Here is a 19755-nt window from a genome sequence, read left to right as displayed (position 1 = left end):
TGTGGGAACTTCCTGGAGCAGGGATCGAACCCATGTCCCCTGCATTGGCAGGTGGCCTTCTTAACCACTGCGCCACCTAGGAAGCCCCCATAGGGCTTCTTAAATATCCTCACAACATGGCCGCTGACATCCCCCAGAGCCTGTGATCTGAGAGGAAGTAGAGCAGAAGCCACAGCGCGGTGTATGCCCTGGCCTCGTCAGTCACACACACCATCCTGCTGGTAACACAGGTCTGCTCCATGCAGTGTGGGCGGGTCTACACAAAGGTGTTGAGTTCCAGGAGATGAGGAGCCTTGGGGGCCATTCTGAGGGCCGGCTACCAGTGATACTTTGCAGAGAATGGGTGTGGTTTTAGCTGACAAGGGAAGTATAACTGTTGGACGTGCTAATCTCTAGTCCTGACAAGAACCATAAGCTGAGGTTCAGACCTGTGGCGTGGATGTGTGCCACCTGCCCAAACACATGCTACCTGCTTGCTTTCAGTCTAGCCGCTGTGACTGCCTATGGTTTAGACTGTCTTGTTTGGCCCAAGAACAAGCATCCGTGTTCTTCCTTGCCACCAGTACAAATAACGCAGTTTCACTTTCTATTTTCAGTGAGAGAATCTCCTTAGCTATCTTCTCCTGTAATTTATCTGTGTTTAACAGCCTTCCTGAGGAGGGTTTCTTGGTTGGTTGGTTGGTTGTTTGAACTCTTCTTCAGTTGATTGCATCACTGACAAAAAGCACGTGGCAACTTCTCTATCAAAATTCCTCCATATACTCAATGCCATTAAGTTGTTTCTTTTCCTCTAGTGAGATAATTCCAGTTTGGTTAACCTTTTTCTCATGCTGACAGGGATGGAGATTGTGTGTGTGTGTGTGTGTGTGTGTGTGTGTGTGTGTACTTTTTATTAAGGAAAATTTCAAATGTATAGAAAATAGGAAAGTAGAATACTCTAAAGAAGTCCCATGTACCCAGCACTCACCTTCATCAGTTCCCTGACTCATGGCCAATCTGGTTTAATGCTTTTTCTACCCACGTCCCACCTTATCACCTACCTCCCACCCACTGGATTATTTTGAGCAAATAGCAGAAATCTCCTCGTTTCAGCCAGGAGAATAGATTTTTGACTTGTGAAAAGGAATTGAACGTTCAAACTCTTGCCTTTAGAATTCCTCATCTTTTTGATTCTCAGCTTTAGTCTGTGGGTAGAAGGCAAGATAAATGCCTTTAATTCAGCGAGGAACTCAGGGGTGTAGGGACATCGGTTAACGGAGGGAGAAGGGAAACCTCCTTTCTGTAGTTGCTGGAGCAGAGATATCTGACTTTCGTGGCAGGAATGTGTGATGAAGTATCCAAACCTGTTTTTCTGGACAGCGAGGGTGAGGAGAGGAAGCACAGCTCTCCTTGAAATGACTTCAGGGATCTCTGCTCTCACCTTTTTGTCACCTTGTTTCCTGAAGGATAGAAATCCCTCACCAGCCCAACTCACATTGATTGTTGAACTTTAAACTAATTTTGGAATAAAAAATGTTTTAAAAGGAAGAAGAGCTTCAAAGGCGTTTAGCCCAGGGTTGTCATTTCCCTCCAGTGCAGAAGGAGGCCCAGTTAGGTCATGGACCTTAGGTTTGGTTTAATATTTAATAATAATCTGTAATGTATTTTTCAGTTATATTTTGAGGATTTGTCTTGAAGTATATAATCTCTCACAGACTCTATCCAGCACTGGGTAAGTACTAGCTGCTTAATCGTGTGTGTGACAAGGGCTTTGTAAGCTGGAAAGGGCCTTAGGAAAGTCTGTGACTATTATAGCCAAGTCAGTATTTGGGTGGTCCAAATGCTTTCTCAGCACTACAATTTTTAAAACACTTCATTTTGTTTTTTTGTTATGAAAGAAAAGTATGGCCATTACTGAAGATTTAAAATTACCAAAACCAAGAATAACAAGCAGAAAGAAGAAAAGAAAACCCTTAAAAAAAACACCTATTTACATTTTTTCATATTTCCTTTATCTTTTCTTTGCGTGTATAAAAAGATAACATAATAATTTTGAATCTAGAATTTTATATGCTAACTTTACAATTCAATGCCATACCTTTAAAGACTTGCCTAATATGAAGATAGATTATAACTTTAAATAGTATATAATTTCAATTGATGTTTTAATTGAAAAAGCAATTTAACAACAGCATTGTTATTTTAAAATTTATTTGATTGAAGCATAGTTGATTTACAATGTTGTGTTAATTTCTGCTATACAGCAAAGTGATCTAGTTATACATATATACATATTCTTTTTCATATTCTTTTCTATTATGGTTTATTGCAGAATATTGAATACATTTCTCTGTGCTATATAGTAGGACCTTGTTGTTTATCCATCCTATATATAATAGTTTGCATCTGCTAATCCCAAACTCCCAATCCATCCCTCCCCTAGCCCCGCTCTCCTTTGGCAACCACAAGTCTGTTCTCTATATCTGTGAGTCTGTTTCTGTTTCATAGATAAGTTCATTGTGTCATATTTTAGATTCTACATATAAGTGATATCATATGGTATTTGTCTTTCTCTTTCTGACATACTTCACTTAATATGATAATCTCTAGGTCCATCCATGTTGCTGCAAATTGCATTATTTCGTTCTTTTTTATGGCTGAGTAGTATTCCATTGGGTATATATACACCACATCTTTTTTTAAATTTTTATTTTATATTGGAGTATAGTTGATTAACAATGTTGTGTTAGTTTCAGGTGTACAGCAAAGTGATTCAGTTATACATATACATGTATCTATTCTTTTTCAAATTCTTTTCCCATTTAGGTTACAGAATATTGAGCAGTGTGCTCTGTGCTATACAGTCGGTCATTGTTGGTTATCCATTTTAAACCTAGCAGTGTGTACATGTCAATCCCAAATTCCCAATCTATCCCTCCTCCCCATCCTTCCTGCTGCTAACCATAAGTTCATTCTCTAAGTCTGTCTGTTTCTGTTTTGTGAATAAGTTCATTTGTATCATTTTTTTTTTAGATTCTGCACATGAGCGATATCATATGATATTTATCTTTCTCTGTCTGACTGACTTCACTTAGTGTGATAATCTCCAGGTCCATCCATGTTGCTGCAAATGGCATTATATCCTTCTTTTTAATGGCTGAGTAGTATTCCATTGTATATATGTATCATATCTTCTTCATCTATTCATCTGTTAATGGATGTTTAGGTTGTTTCCATGTCTTAGCTGTTGTGAATAGTGCTGCTGTGAACATAGGGGTGCATGTCTCTTTGAATTATAGTTTTGTCTGAATATATGCCCAGGAGTGGGATTGCTGGGTCATATGGCAACTCTATTTTTAGTTTTTGAGGAACCTCCATACTGTTCTCCATAGTGGCTATACCAATTTACATTCCCTTCAAGAGTGAAGAAGGGTTACCTTATCTCCACATCCTCCCTAGTATTTATTGTTTGTAGACTTTTTAATGATGGCCATTCTGACTGGTGTGAGGTGGTACCTCATTGCAGTTTTGATTTGGATCTCTTTAATAATTAGCAAAGTTGAGCATCTTTTCATGTGCCTATTGGCCATCTGGAGAACTGTCTGTTTAGGTCTTCTGCCCATTTTTTTATTGGGTTGTTTGTTTTCTTTTTTTTTGTTATTGAGTTGTATGAGCCACTTGTGTACAGTAAGTCCCCTGCATACAAATAAGTTCCATTCCAAGAGCACATTTGTTAAGTCCAATTTGTTCTTAACTCCAACAAAGTTAGCCAAGGTACCCAACTAACATAATCGTCTATATAGTACTGTACTGTAATTGGTTTATGATCTTTTCACACTAATAGTACGTAAAAAACAAACACAAAAAATAAAGAATACATTTTTAACCTTATAGTACAGTACCTTGAAAAGTACAGTAGTAAAGTACAACAGCTGGCATACAGGGGCTGGCATCCGGTGAACAGGCAAGAAGAGTCACTAAATGGAGGAGTGAGAGGAGGTGGCAGAATATAGAGCTGAAGGATCATCAACAACAGGAGATGGAGAGCAAGGTGCAGTTTCACTTGTGCCTGATTTTGACGGCACAAGTTCCAGTTCCTTGCTGGATTCAATGCTATCTACCCTCTTGAAAAAAATGACCCAGTGATATCTGGATAGTAGCTCTTTTTTTTCTCATCATAGATGACATGGTAGCACTGGATTGCATCCTGAATGGCTGCTGCAGGCTTTGTGTACGTTCTCTTTTCAAGTCCGGTGCTTCAGAAACTAACAGTGCCTCCCCAAATAAAGAGAATCGCCTTGCCATTTCCTGCACTGTGAATCTCTTCAGTTCTTCAGTTACTTCTTCCTCTTGTCTCTCCACTCTCTCAATTATTTTCACTTTTGTTTCCATCATTATCTCTTGGAACTTCTTAGCAGTATCAGCTACATTACCACTGCTTTTATGCTTGCTCTAGACATCCTGGGCTTGAAATAAAGATACTGTACTACTGTACTCTATACAGCACTGTAGAGTAAAGTGCACAAAAGCACAACCACTTGTAGAGGATGCACACACATGACAATGTGAACTAACGTGATTGGACATGCAAAGGCATATTCGCCTCTTTGACAGTTTGCAACTTGAAGGTTTGAAAGTAGTGGACTTAACTATATTTTGCAAATTAAGCCCTTGTCAGTCACATCATTTGCAAACACTTTCTCCCTGTCCATAGGTTGTTGTCTCATTTTTCATTATGGTTTCCTTTGCTGTGCAAAAGCTTATAAGTTTGATTAGGTCCCATTTGTTTGTTTTTGCTTTTATTTCTATTGCCTTGGGAGACCTAAGAAAACATGTGTATGATTTATGTCAGAGAATATTTTTCCTATGTTCTCTTCTAGGAGTTTTATGGTGTCATGTCTTATATTTTAAGCCATTCTGAGTTTATTTTTGTGTATGGTGTGAGAGTGTGTTCTAACTTCATTGATTTACATGCAGCTGTCCTGCTTTCCCAACACCACTTGCTGAGACTGTCTTTTCTCCATTGTATATTCTTGCCTCCTTTGTCAAAGATTAATTGACCATAAGTGTGTGGGTTTATTTCTGGGCTCCCCATTCTGTTCCATTGATCCATATGTCTGTTTTTGTGCCAATACCATCCTGTTTTGATTACTGTAGCTTTGTAGTATTGTCTGAATTCTGGGAGGGTTATGCTTCCTGCTTTGCTCTTTTTTCTCTGGATTTCTTTGGCAATTTTGGGTCTTTTATGGTTCCATATGAATTTTAGGATTATTTGTTCTAGTTCTATGAAAAATGTCATGGTAATTTGATAGGGAGTGCATTAAATCTGTAGTATGGCCATTTTAACAACATTCTTCCAATCCATGGACTATCTTTCCATTTCTTTGAGTCATCTTCAATTTCCTTTATTAATGTTTTATAGTTCTCAGCATGTAAATCTTTCACCTCATTCAGGTTTATTCCTGAGTATTTTATTTCTTTACTTTTGGATGTGATTTTTAAAAGGATTGTTTTTTTACTTTCCCTTTCTGATATTTCATTGTTAGTGTAAAGAAATGCAACCAATTTCTATATATTACTCTTGTATCCTGCTACCTTGCTTAATTCATTTATCAGTTCTAGTAGTTTTTATGTGGTGTCTGTAGGTTTCTCTATGTATAGTATCATGTCACCTGTATATAAGGACAGTTTTACCTCTTCCCTTCCAATCTGGATAACTTTTATTTCTTTTTCTTGTCTGATTGTTGTGGCTAGGACTTCCAATATCGTGCTGAATAGAAGTGGCGAGAGTGGGCATCCTTGTCTTGTTTCAGTTTTTAGGGGGAAGACTTTTAGCTTTTCACCATTGAGTATTATATTGGCTGTGGGTTTGTCATAAATAGCTTTTATTATGTTGAGATATGGTCCCTTTATACCCATTTTGGTAACAGTTTTTATCATGAGTGGATGTTGAACTTTATCAAATATATTTTCTGTATCTATTGAGAAAGAATTTTTAAATCATCCATAATTCTAATAAATAACTGTTAAAACTATTTTTATTTTCCTTCTTTTCTATATGTATAAAAATTTTCCATTGTAGCATACATGTGATTTTTATCTTACTATTTTCACTTCTTTTGCTAAAAATAATTTTTTTTTGCATCCCTTTAGTCCTTTTTTCTTCTGCATTTCAGTAGTCTTTATAATTCTACTTTATAATTCTACTTTTAAATGGCCGCATGATTTAATTTTTTTGTCAGACAAACATAGATTTGAATCTCAACTTGCTATAATCTAGTTATGTGATCCTGGGAAAGTTTTTTCTCTCCTTTTTTGAATTGTTTTATTACGTTGTAATTGACATACAATAAACTGCATGCATTTAAAATGCAAACTTCAAGTTCTGACACATGTACACCTGGAAGACCATCACCACAATCAAGATAATGAACATATCCATCACGCCCCAAAAATCCTTCCTGCCCTTTTTTAATCTCTCCCTCTTGCCCCATGTAATTATTTTAGACTCACCCATGTCACTATGAAAGTAAACTTTGAACAAGGTTACTTAAAAAGACAAAACTGGAAACTTTGGAAGGAGACAGTGTAGCCTCCTGTAGGACTCTGGCCTGGCCTCAGAGGCAGACCCTCCTAGGAATCTGTGGCAGGCTCAGGCACCTTCAGGATGTCAGTCATGTGCCAGGTAATATGATGGCTTATTTTTCACATATTTCCTTTTTTTCAGGCTCTATGGACCCACTTTCCAATAGTTCTGCTCTTTTTGCCTCCCACTTGTGGATTTTCAATAACTCTTTTTCTGTACAATAGTCCTTACTATTAAACTCCCCCAAATTTGATATTTCCATTTCTCTCATTCTTTGCACGCTATGTTGGATGTGAAGTTGTAGCTTTTAGTCCTAAGGGTTATGACGCACACCAGAAATTGTAAAGTAAAACTGTAATTAATGATTCACAGAGCAAGTAAGATGCTGCTGGAGGACCACCCCTCTGGGCTGTAAACAGGTGTGTCTACCTGGCCTGCCCTGGAATTTCCTGTCACCTGTAAATTTTTGTCCCTGGCCTGATAGGGTCCTGTTGAGTCTTTTGACATTTCTTTGTTTCTGAAAGTCTCCTGGGGGGCAGAGGCTGGGGCTGGCTTACATCACAGATAAGTCCCTGAAGAAGGGCCATGCTTGATTTACAATTTCAAGCACACTCTGGGAATTAGAGGGCTTCCAGATACAGTCCTGCAGCCTGACACTGAGGGGCAGCATATACCAAAGGAAAGAAACATCTAGCTCTGCTAAAGCCAAGCAGAAACCAAGCAGAAACCACCTTGCTTTTAAACCCCAGGAGCAAAGCACACAGAGGCCATATTCTCACCTCTCAAATTAGATTACAGCATTACAATTTTAAATATCTATTAAGAGTTTTGCTTGCCTACCGAATTTTCCAAGTATATTAATTTGTGGCTGAATATGATTTAAATATAATACTGCTGAGACCCACATACTCTGTAAGACTTACCCTTTTAGTGCACTTATAACTTCAGCAGCTTAACCTGAAAATAGTTCCAAATTGAAACTCTTTCTATTCTTTGAAATGACTGTTATCTGTCTGTCCCTTTTTCTTTGATGAACCAAATTTTGTACGTGGAATAAAGGCAATCAAATAATTCTTTGGGCAGTTACAGCAGACAAGGCTTGACTCTTTGGGGAGATTAGTTTCCCTCTCTGAGGTATTTGTTCATTAATCCATCCATTAGCAAAGATTTCTGAGCATCATATGCTTGACCTTGTGCTAAATGCTGTGGGTTAACTAGATGTCAATTCTGCCACCAGGGCACCCATTCAAAGTCTGGAGAGTGAGGAGTATGTGGGCAGACAAAAAAAAAATTGATTACAGGAATGTGTGATAAGTGCAATGATAAAAAAGAAAAAGAGTTGCTCTAGGGGGATAAGTGAGAACAGAAGTGGGCACCTATCAATGTGAAGGTTGGGGAGTTGCAAAGATTGCGGGAAAACTTCCAAGAAGAGATATTTGTTTTTGTTTTTGTTTTAATACATCTTTGTTGGAGTATAATTGCTTTACAATGTTGTGTCAGTTTCTGCTGTACAACAAAGTGAATTAGCTATATGTATACATATATCCCCATATCCCCTCTCTCTTGAGCCTCCCTTCCATCCTACCTATCCCACCCCTCTAGTTTGTCACAAAGCACCGAGCTGATCTCCCTGTGCTATGCAGCAGCTTCCCACTAGCTATCTATTTTACATCTGGTAGTGTATATATGTCAATGCTACTCTCACTATGTATGTCCCAACCTCCCCTCCCCCCCGCTCCCTCACCCCCCCCATCCTCAAGTCCATTCTCTATGTCTGTAGCTTTATTCCTGCCCCGCCACTAGGTCCATCGGTACCATTTTTCTAGATTCCATATATATGTGTTAGCATACGGTGTTTATTTTTCTCTTTCTGACTTACTTCACTCTGAAAGAGGAGATATTTGAACTGAGCCTTAAGGGTAGACAGAACTAGCATTCCAGGTAGTGGTCCCAGAAGAGCCAAGGCAGGGAGGAATGAGAGAGCACAACATTTTGGTCAGTTTGTAGGCAGGTCAGACCTTTGAATGCCCAGGAGTGTGCGTGTTGGTTTGTGTTTTAGATGAACTACTCTGACAGCAGAATGGAGCCCAGAATGGAAGAGAATAGTGAGTGGAGAGAGCGGTAAGGAAGCTACCACACTAATAGAGACCAAAAATTACCAAGTCCTGAAGGTGCTGAAAGATGGAGAGAAATGGATGCATTTAACTGATATTTAAAATAGAGCCAGATGCTGGGTGATGGGCGCAGCTGGATGCCTGCGCCGGTCAGTACAGCAGGAGGAGCAGATGTGGGTGGGGAGAGGGCATGGGTTCTGCCTTGGTCCTAATCAAGTTTGAGAAGCTTGTGGGATACTCTGGTAGGAACAGGGTCCAGCAGGCATTAGACAGTGGTTTTGGAGCTCAGTAGAGAAATCTGGGCCCAAAAATATGATTTTGGGAGTGATCAAAATTATAGGAATAGCTAAAATCACCAGAGGACAACGTTTAGGAGTTGAACTGGGGAACGTGCATTCAGAAATGAGGAGATTCAGGAAAGTGTGGTCACAAAGCTGTAGGGGAGTTCTTGGAGGGAAGATCCAACATAAGAAAGATGCCAGCGTTCCCTGCATCCTCTATACTTAACACAACCTCAATACAAACAGCAATAAGATTTGCCAGAGCAAGCTTCTCCTCCCGTATTTACACAGGGCCTGGCATAACATCGGTGCCTGGCAAATGTATTGTGACTATATGTAGGGACATGCATCCAGTTGAATAACATGCAGCTTCAGTGAAGAATGGGGTAGATCTACTTGTGCTGATATAGTAAGATTTATATTAAGTTAAAAAAAAAACCCAAGGTGTTGATGCTGTTATGTATATGCATATTTAAGGATATACATGTAGTATTACATATAGTTATATAGATGATAAACGTTATCTTTTTTTTTTTCTGCAGATAATAATAACTGATACATACAAAGCACTCAGTATGTTCCAGGTACATGTTTTACCTCATTTAATCCTTTCTGGTGGGTAGGTACTACTGTGATCATGTTTATACAGACTGGGAAACAGAGAGACAGAGTGTAAGTGACTAGCCCAGGATCGCACAGCTAGCCAGGGGCAGAGGTGAGGGCTGGAGCCAGGTGGTCTGTACCTTCCACCACCACCACCCTGCCTCTCACACAGGAAAATGCTAGTGAGGGGGACTAGGGTGAGAAATGGTGGAGAGAAAATTTTGCTTTTATTTCATACTCCTGAGTATTCAAAATATTACTTTACCACACACATTATTCCTTTAATCATAAAAAACTAATTTAAAAAGATTTTTGAGACTTGGGCTTTAGGTATAAGGTGAGAACATCCCTGGAGACCTCTCGGGAGGGACCAGTGGGTTACCGGGTGGTAAGAGGGAGGGGGTGGGCTGGTTGAGGACACATCCCAACAGGCGTGTTGGAAGGAAATACAAAGGAGATACTGGTGGTTTGCTTTCCATATAATTACAGTTCAGCCCTGAGAGCACAGCTAGCATTTCAAGCACAGTGGCCAATTTCTGGGTTTGGTTTTTCCAATGACTTTTTCTTTGTTAGGTTCTCTTGCTTGGAAATCCCCTGCTGTGGATTCCTGTATGCATGGCTTCTAGGGCTTCACTCCATGGATTTTAATTTTTTCTTTTTTTGACTAGGCAATACAGTCCTATAACTGAAAAAGTTAAAATCAGTTTAAAAGAGGTAAATGAGAAATCTTACTCCCAACTGCTCTGTTTCTGCCTTGGCCAATTAGTAGTAGCTAATTATAGCTACTACTTTTTTTTTTAAATTATAATTTTAATTTTTTTTCTTTTTTTTTTTACTTTCGTAATCTTTCAGTGATTCCTTAGCCAAACTCAAGTATATATACACACATATATTCTTATTTTTTCTTTCCTACACCCCCAGGGTCGCTACTTTGTTCCTTTCTAAATTGGCACATGCCCAGCTTCCTCCTCATTGTTTCTTTTCTTTTTTTAACAGCTGCACAACTCACTGTCCATTGGCTTAGTTTAACAAGTCTGGTCTGATGGTGTTCCTTTGACCTTGCTGTTGGCTTATGCTGAGGAGTCTCCAGGTTTGAACCAGTGTTTCTTTCTCTGCTTCTCTATTTGTAGAGTTCTTCCCAGTCATCAGCGTCCTAGCAACTGGCTGCATTTGCAGCCATACTCTCCGTAATGAGGGGTAACTGAAGGCTTCTCTTTCCCTCTTTGCCTTCTCCTCCAGGGCACACAGTGGGGGCCAGCCCCTCCTTGATGGCCCTTGGTGGCAGCAATTCACACCTGTTCCTTCTCGTGGTTAAAAACAGACTCAGAGTTACTTCCTCTTGAATCTCTTGTCGCTGGCAATTTTCATCTTCTTGGGAACAAGGTGTGCTGAGGTGGAACCCCCGCCCGGGTATAAATGCTTATAGTTTACGTGTAAATACCCGTGGACAGATCCCTGCATCGGCTGAACAGGTACTAAGTTACCTATTTTCTTCCTTTTATTTTTTTTGTTTACTATTAATCTGTGTTTTATCATGACTCTGTGTTTGTTGTCTGATTGCTAACTTCCAAACACCCTGAACCAGCGCCATCATCGGAGAGTGGGGATTAGGGAGGAGAAACGCACCTGCAAAGATTTCTGCGGCCTGCCCGCGACGGGCAGAACACTCGGTTAACGGAAGATCATCATGGGTTTAACAACCGTCACTTGGGGCCTGGCTGACCCCGGGGATGGCAATATTCCTTTTTCATGAAGGTGTTGGTGTCTCCTCACCCGCTCATCCTGCACAAGCGTTTTCTCCCTGGCTTTGGTGGCCTCCCTGGAGCGGTCCATTCTGCTGCCAATATGCCCACCCCGCTGGAGATTGCCGTGGACACCATGATTAGAATCTTCCACCACTGTTCCTGCAAGGAAGGGGACCGGTTCAAGCTGAACAAGGGGGAGCTGAAAATGCTCCTGCAGCGAGAGCTCACGGAATTCCTCTCGGTGAGTCCGGCTCTTCTCCCCATCCAGTCGAGTGTGGATGCAGTGCACATCCAGAGACAGCCGCCGTGTACTCTGTCTCCTGTGTCCTGCCACACACTGTATAATTCCTATCGCGATTCTAAATAGTGGGAAGCAAACACTAGAGACCTTTGTTTTCTGTGTCTGTAGGCATGTGCCCTTTTCCGCAGTGCCCACGGTTAGGGTTTCCAGGTCACGGAAATTACATGTGAGGCTTTTATCAGTTATTCAATGTCCTAGTGCAGCAAAGGTATACCTAGTTGTACTAGGAGTTATAACTAGTGACACAAGTTTTACCTGGAGCTCTGTCCAGCTGTCTGTAAATGAATAAATATGTTTGGGGCCAGAAATGAAGCCTGGGGTACTTTATGCTGTGGTGGCAAATTTTCTAGAGGATGATGGGTACCAGGTGGGTTTGTTAGCCAAGAACAAGCTGATTGGGATGGACCAAAAGGGTGTGTCTGGCCAGTGACCAGTCAGGTAGCAAAGAGATTTACATCTCAAAACAGCCAGGAGTTCAATAAAACCACACAGGAAACCTTACAATGGAGTGTTTGGAGCCCGCTCTCAGGAAAATGCTCACTCCGGTGTTTTTGGAGTTGCTTTGAATTGATTTTAGCACGTGTAGTAGCCTGGCATGATGTTATTCCGTCCAAACCCTGTGTTAAGATGATAGTAATTATGACACTCTTATCCCCACCCTCTATGAGAAAAACTTAAAGTAGAAATTTTTAACACACAGTACCTTTTTAGTAATTTTAGGAGTCCCTGAGAACATTTTTCTTTTTCAAATTCAGTTTGGCTACTGTATCATATAACATTTAGAATAAAAGACTCATGAGGTCAAACTCAGCACATTGATTTATTCAGGTGAAATTTATAATTGTTTTTGATTGAGTTGATTTTGGTCAATTCAAGTTTCCAGCCATTTAATGGTTGGCAGCTAATGAGAGGACAACAGGGAATTCTTGGAGGACGTGAACTATACTTTTGGAAATATTTCTCATCAACTTCTAATCACAGGAAAGGTGGGTGCTTCACCGCCCCACCCTTTCTGAACCCTGATCTCCTCAATGGGCTCCTTGCTTTCCTTTCCACCAGTAAAATGGAGTCATCCTTATAAGATCTACCCTTTATTGGGTGCCTCTGTTTTGTTTTGTGATACACAGGACAGGCTGCCAGCTAAAATATTATGTGACCCATGCAATATCTGGGACTTACACCAATAAGTCCCAGATATCGTATTCAGATGAATGTAGCATTTGTTATTCATCTGAAATCCATATTTAATTGGGCACCCTGAATATTTATTTGCTGAATCTAACAACCTGGTGCTAAGCCCTTATAAAAGTGTGTTGACGTATCCCCCAAAGTTGTGGGAGATACTGTTTTCCTCATTTGATAAATAAGGACATTTTAAAATGTTAAGTGATTTGCTTCAAGTCCCACTGTTGCTAAATGGCAGAGTCACTCACTGTTCCTCTCTGGCTTCAAAGCTTCTTTCCTGTGCCCCGCTTACCTCCTCGGTCCTGGCCCTCAGCCTGTGACGTGGAGTAAATGCATTTGCAGCAACAGCAGCTCACTTTGATGTGCTGCTGTTTGCTCCTCTTGGTGTTTAGGTCTGAGGATTGTATGACCCGGGGGCAGAGGCCCAGACTCATTTAGAATGCGTGCCTGGTTCAAACCTACCTGCGAATAGGCTCTTGGACATTGGCTTCAATGCTAGAAATGGAAACGCAAACTTTAATGCAGATCAAAGGAAGATGCGATTGCAGTTGTCCTTATGAACTGCAGAGCCTGGGCGTTAGAAGTTTTCTTTTTCCTTTTAGTGCACAAAGGATCCCGAGGTGGTTGATAAGCTAATGCAGGATCTGGATGCCAATAAGGACAACGAAGTGGATTTTAATGAATTCATGGTCATGATGGCGGCTCTGACGGTTGCTTGTAATGATTACTTTGTAGAACAATTGAAGAAGAAAGGAAAGACAAGTAGTAAGCTAATCCAAAGGCAGAAATGTAGCCACAGAAATATGTTTACCTACTGTTCATCTATACCTTCCAGATCCATAGTCATCGTGATGCCATTTATAGATATAATACACATGTAACAGTTGCTACCATTATTAAATAATGTATACCTTATAAATAAATATTCCAGATCTTATATGCCTTTCTTGAAATTTTCCTATATATATTTTTATTGAAGTATAGTTGATTTACCATGTGGTTTTTTGTTGTTGTTGTTTTTTTTTTTTTGGCTGTGTTGGATCTTCATTGCTGTGCGCGGGCTTTCTCTAGTTGTGGCGAGCTACTCTTCGTTGAGGTGCGACGGCTTCTCATTGCAGTGGCTTCTCTTATTGTGGAGCACAGGCTCTAGGTACTCAGGCTTCAGTAGCTGCAGCACTCGGGCTCAGTACTTGTGGCACTCGGGCTCTAGGGCACACAGGCTTCAGTAGTTGTGGCGCACGGGCTTAGTTGTCCATGGCATGTGGGATCTTCCCAGCCCAGGGATCGAACCCATGTCCCCTGCATTGGCAAGCAGATTCTTAACCACTGCACCACCAGGGAATGCCAGTTTACAATGTTGTATTAGTTTGAGGTGTACATCAAAGTGATTCAGATATACTTTTTCAGATTTGTTTCCATTATAGTTTATTACAAGATATTGAATATATTGAAGTTCCCTGTGCTATGCAGTAGGTCCTTGTTGCTTATTTTATATATAGTAGTGTGCATCTAGTAATCTCAACTAAAGATGTTATATACTTTTTTGTCTGTCAAAGAGAGAACATCACAAAACTTTCTCTCTTTCAAATGAGACTAGAACTTAGCAAATTTCTCAGACATTCATCATCTGTAAATTGTACTTTGAACTTATCCTATTAAAGAAATAAAGTGGCTCTTGTACCCTCTTGTGATTCTGCTTCAAGAGGAAGAAGCTGTGAGGGTCTATAAGCAGAAAGGTTGATAAATGGAAGAAAGTTCTGGCTTTTGCAGTGAGTTAGCTCAGGGAAGGGGTAAGTCCAGGACTAGCTGCTCAAGCCAAGAGAGTGCGACCAGCAACCCTTGGGGGCTGGTGTAGAAATACCTCCTTGTTCCTGGGGTGACATAATTCTGAGGCAAGTGTCTTACGCAGTTTCCCAGGGCTTCCCCTGGGCTGAGATTCCTTGGCCCCTGGGGAGGTGGGCTTGGTCTTGCACCTGCTCTGGGCTACCTTCCCTTCCAGGTCTCCCTGTGAAGCCATACCTGTGTGTTCCACACCTCTCAAACTACTTGCCTTAGCGTCTGCTTGGAGGAAACTCAAGCTGTGACAGATCCTTTGGAGAATTTAAGAAAGGGAAATGTGTGATTTTATTTTATTTATACTGTTAAGTGCTTATCCCAGCTACCATGTGAAGAAAGGGCTAAAGACAGGGCAAGTGTGGATGAGGATGTCCTGTTAGGAGGCCGGGCTTTCTCTAGTTGTGGCGAGCTGCTACAGTCGAATTTGCTGTCTTTTGGAGGTGTGAGTGATAGGATTTGCTGAGGGATTAGTAATGAAACATAGGAAAAGAGAACAGTCCAGGACAATAGAGCAGGCACTGATGTCCACTCTACCTTTCTTCCATATATCAGAGCCCTGATTTGTGCAGGGTAGCAATGTGCTCAGCTAAAAAGCCGTATTTCCCAGCCTCTCTTGTGACTGAGGTGGAGCTTGTAATACAGTTCTGGGCAATGAGAGATAAGCAGAAATCTACTAGGAATTTCTGGGAATGTTTCGCTATTTCCATATAAGCTCTGCGCCTTCCACCTTGTTAATTCCTTCCTCTTCTTTCCATTGTCATGTGGCCGTGAGGCTGGAGGTGGGGCTGCCATCTTGTGACCATGAGGACAGTGAAGAAAAATGGGGACATTGTTGGCTTAGAGGAACCACTGCACAGCTCTCATCTGCCTGCCTCTGGTCCTCTCATTATGTGAAGACAGACAAACAAACAAACCCTGCTCTGTGGTTCAGCTGCATTCCGTTAACATGCATCTGAATGCAATCCCTAATGTTTAGATTTTTGGTCAAGCAAATGATACAATTTACTAAATGGGAAAGACTGGGGTAGGAGCGGCTTTGTGTGGGGACATTGTGGGGGAATGGCTCTGCTTGAAACCCCTATTGGACATCCAAGTGGAGGTATCATATAGATGGTTGGATACATGATCTAGTCCAGAACTCAGAGTAAACAGGGGACCAGAGAGACAGATGTGGGAGTCATTAGCATCTAGATGGTATGAAGCCACAGGACTAGAGGAGATCACTTAGGATGAGAATGTGGATAGAGAAGAAGAAAGGTCCAGCAGTTAGCTTTCAGGAGAAAGAAGAGCCAGCAAATGATACAGCAAAGACATAGTCGGGGAGCAGAAGGTGTGGTGTGATGCTTCGGAAGGTGTGGTGCTTCGGAAGCCTAGGAAAGAAAGTCTTTGAGAAGGAAAGGGTGAAATCCAATGAGAGGAGGAGTAAGTTGAGAACAGAGAACTGCCCTTTAGATTGGCCAAGAAAGAGATCATCAGTAACATCAGTGACCCTGACCAGAGTGATTCTGATTACAGAGGTGCCTATCTCCCTACCTGGCTGATAGTAGATTCTCAATAAATATTGACTAAATAAATACAAGAACTTTCAATTGTTGATTTTGCTAGTGCTGGGACCTGTCATTTTTTTCTTTAATACAATAACATTTTTGGTTCCCTTAAGCCTATTCTGAGCAGATAGGACAGCGAGAACTTAGAGGTCAGAACATTCTAGAGAAGTGTGTACCATTGGTATTTATTTACTCCTATCTCTCAAAAGGTTGGAAGAAAAAATGAGAAGAAAAAATTGAACACTTATTTCAGAGTCGTTTAGGCTTTTTTCTTACAAGAAGGTATATTCCTTATGCAAGAGAAGGTCTATTTCTCAGGGGTCTTTAAACTTTTCATTTAATTTGCTCCAAGGTTTATATATTGTAAAATGGGCCACTAAATCATAAGAAGTAAATCCAAAAATTTCCTCACATTCTATTCAAGGGAGGACATTCTCAACAGAGAGAAATAAATGGGAAAACAATGTTCATTTCATGGTGTTTCTAAAAATCGATCAAAAGTGAGGAAAAGCAATTTATGTGTCAAATTAGATTTCAAATGAGTAAGAATTACGTGATGTACCAAAAGCTCTTTTCTAGTAAAGGAGAGGCTTTCTTTTGTGTGTGAGTATTAGGTACTTACAATAAGTTTGCAGGAGGCAAAATTGATTCTTTCTTATGCCCAGAGGCACTGGCCTTGCAGTTGCTGGAGCTTAAATCAGCTTTAAACAACATTCAGGGGTCATCTCTAAAGTAGCACATTCTGCTGTTTAACATTTTCTCAATGTGGTTTTCAGAAGACAAGGTTTAGGGAAGACGATAGCTTACGTCTGCTTGGGGCCCTGGGCTGGAGATGTGGCTGACAATACGAACAGCTAGGAAGCGTTAAAGAAAAACAAAAACCTTGAGTTTTAATTTTAACAATAGAGTTTGTTTTTCCTTAAGAATCGTAGGGTTAAGAAAGGCTTTCCAGAGGCAAAGAAACAGGGGAAGGATGTTAGAGAACTTGGGCAAAGTCACGCAGGTGTGAAGGAACAGGACACATTGGGGAGAGTGCCAGTGGTTTGGGGCACCTTAGGGTGTGGGATGTGGGAGAGCTGGAAATGGGGCTGAAGAGGTAGACAGGACTCAGGAGCAGAAAGAACTCTGGTGGCTAAAATAAGATAGCAAGTGCCGGGAACACGGTAAGTGTTCAGTAGTTGGTAACCGCGTGGGTGAAGATGGTGGTTAATGGTGACAGCATGAGTGTCTCCGGTCCAGCCTCGATTCTGCAGCTCATGGATTTTATCCAACCTATTCTCTCAAGCTGGTGCCACCAGCTGCCTGCCACCAGAAGAGGCTATGTTCCCCCTTGATTTCACCAGCTTTCTCAGGGAAATGGAACACTATGCAATCATTACACATGTGTTTTCAAAGACCATTTACTATCATGGAAAGTGGTATAATATTAACAGGATGTTGGATATGGTCCCAACCTGGTTTTTAAAAAGTGCTATAACAGGAATTTTTAAGATACCACTTTGTTTTTACTTGCAATTTTTCATTTTCTTTACCCCAATGGGGAAGAGAAAGTCTTCCTCACAAAGGGAAGGCCTGTGGTGGCCTGGAAATCAAAAGTTGCCTGAAAACCACTTCCTTTTCTAGCTTTTGTTTTCCAGAGCTCGAGCCATTAAAGTAATTATGTGAGAAGACTCTGAGGAAAATGTCAAGAGAAAGGGAATAATTCCCAAGGAAAGGATTTCCACTGAGCTCTGGAGGAAAGAAGGAGGTTTCTGTTCCCCAGAGGAGTGCAGCCCTCAGCGTTTGAATGACTGCTCCCTGGAATCCTCTTCTAGGATTCCTACCTCCCCATCGTCTGTTTTTTTTTTTTTTTTTGGGCTACGCCCCACGGCTTGGGGGGACCCGGGCCCTCAGCAGCGAAAACACAGAGTCCTAACCACTGGACCACCAGGGAATTCCCTCCCTATCTTCTTTGATATAGATTACCCACTGGAGGAGCCTGATCAGCTAAGGGTGCACTCTGGGTTTCTACCATGTCCTTTTGCAAGTCGTACGTTGTTTTCCCCAACTTTCCTTTGGAATGCAGAGTCTACTGTCCTGAGGCCTCAGTCAAAACTCTAACACCTGGTATATGTACCTAGAAAAGAGCCTGGAAGGAAACCCACCTAAATGTTCACCATGGATGGTGGCATTACAAGTGATTTTCATGTTTTCTTTGTACCTTTTATCTAATTTCTAATGTTTCAACAATGAACAATAACCAGAAGAAAATGCTATGTTATTCATTTTTATGAGAAAATTCCCACTACTCTAGCTTTACATGTCTTTATTCTTCCCTTACCACACCCCCTTTATCAACTAAAATGTCTTTTTCTCTGAGACCACTTCCTCAGCCACACTTTCCTTTCATATTGTATTGTCTTACATGTCTTTCTACTCCTAGCACCTAGCACAGCACCAACATATCAGAGAAGTTAGGCATATGCTTTTGACATGAACCAATCTTGAGAATGCAAAGAATTTTCTTTGTTCACCTCATCACTATTATAAAGCTTTAATACCGGACAGTCACAGCACCGACCAAATAACAGAGCCATCTGCCCCTTCGTTGAGAGAGAGCAAGTGTGGACGCTGCAGTTCCACAAGGGTAAGCAAGAAACAATCTTTTTAAGGGGGTTATTAACAAACAACCCTACTAGCAATTCCCAAGTCATAGAAGTTTAGTCATCAAATATTACCTAGTATGAACAAAGAACATTTGAAAGTTAAGGTCCAGGAACATTTTAAAACCCCTGGAAGCTACCTAAGCAGTTTCAATTTCAGAGGCACTCTTTCCATACAACATTTGCATTTACTTACTATCTTGGAAAATGAATACATTTTGCAAATTATACAAGTGTACTGATGATACTTGCCGCAGATGCATCTGACATTTCATTCATTAGGTTGTTCTGAAGATTTCTTTCGCAGGGGAAGATAAATTAAAATCAAACAAGAAACATCCCTGGATTTTTCCTTAAAAGAGAAAAAAAAGCCTGGTTCTTTCTCATTTACCCGCACCCCACCCCCACTGTGCTCCCTCCCAGCTCCTGGGGACCACTGATTGGTTTTTTGTTTCTATAATTTTGCGTTTTCCAGCGTGTCGTATAAGTGGAATATAGTATATAGCCTTTGAGTCTGGCTTTCTTCACTCAGCAGAATACATTTGAGATGCATCCCTGGTTTTGTGTGCATCAGTAGTTTGTTCCTGTTTCTTTCTGAGTAGTATTTCATTGTGTGGATGTAACATTTGTTTATTCAGTCACCAACTGAAGGATATTTGGGTTGTTTCCAGTTTTGAGTGACTGTGAATAAATCTATTGTAAATATTGGTGAATAGGTTTCTCTATGGCCATAAATTTTCATTTCACTTGTACTTAAGTGTGGGATGGTTGGGTAGTATGGTATGATGAGATTTAAAATTTGTAACCTTTCTAATAGGTGTAAAGTGGTATTTCATGTGGTTTTAATTTGCGTTTCCCTAATAACTAGTGATGCTGAACATTTTTTATATGTATATTTGCCATCGATATGTCTTCTCTGGTGAAGTATCTGTTCAA

General features: G+C 40.7%; 1 protein-coding gene across 1 annotated transcript; it reads left to right on the top strand.

Moving 5' to 3' along the window:
* Positions 1-11408: 11408 nt before the first annotated feature.
* Positions 11409-13675, top strand: S100Z (S100 calcium binding protein Z). Its single transcript, XM_057720410.1, has 2 exons — positions 11409-11549; positions 13397-13675. The coding sequence occupies exons 1-2, from the start codon at positions 11409-11411 to the stop codon at positions 13673-13675; spliced, it is 420 nt and encodes a 139-aa protein (XP_057576393.1).
* Positions 13676-19755: the final 6080 nt, after the last annotated feature.

This window comes from Hippopotamus amphibius, chromosome 1 (assembly GCF_030028045.1).
Source record: "Hippopotamus amphibius kiboko isolate mHipAmp2 chromosome 1, mHipAmp2.hap2, whole genome shotgun sequence".
NCBI lineage: Eukaryota > Metazoa > Chordata > Mammalia > Artiodactyla > Hippopotamidae > Hippopotamus > Hippopotamus amphibius.
Note: the sequence above shows the minus strand (reverse complement) of the source record. Positions and strands in the feature narration are given on the sequence as shown.

Coding starts and splice junctions, on each gene's coding strand:
- S100Z (XM_057720410.1), top strand. CDS start 11,409: ATGCCCACCCCGCTGGAGATTGCCGTGGACACCATGATTAGAATCTTC. Junction 11,550..13,396: donor AGCTCACGGAATTCCTCTCG/GTGAGTCCGGCT, acceptor TTTTCCTTTTAG/TGCACAAAGGATCCCGAGGT.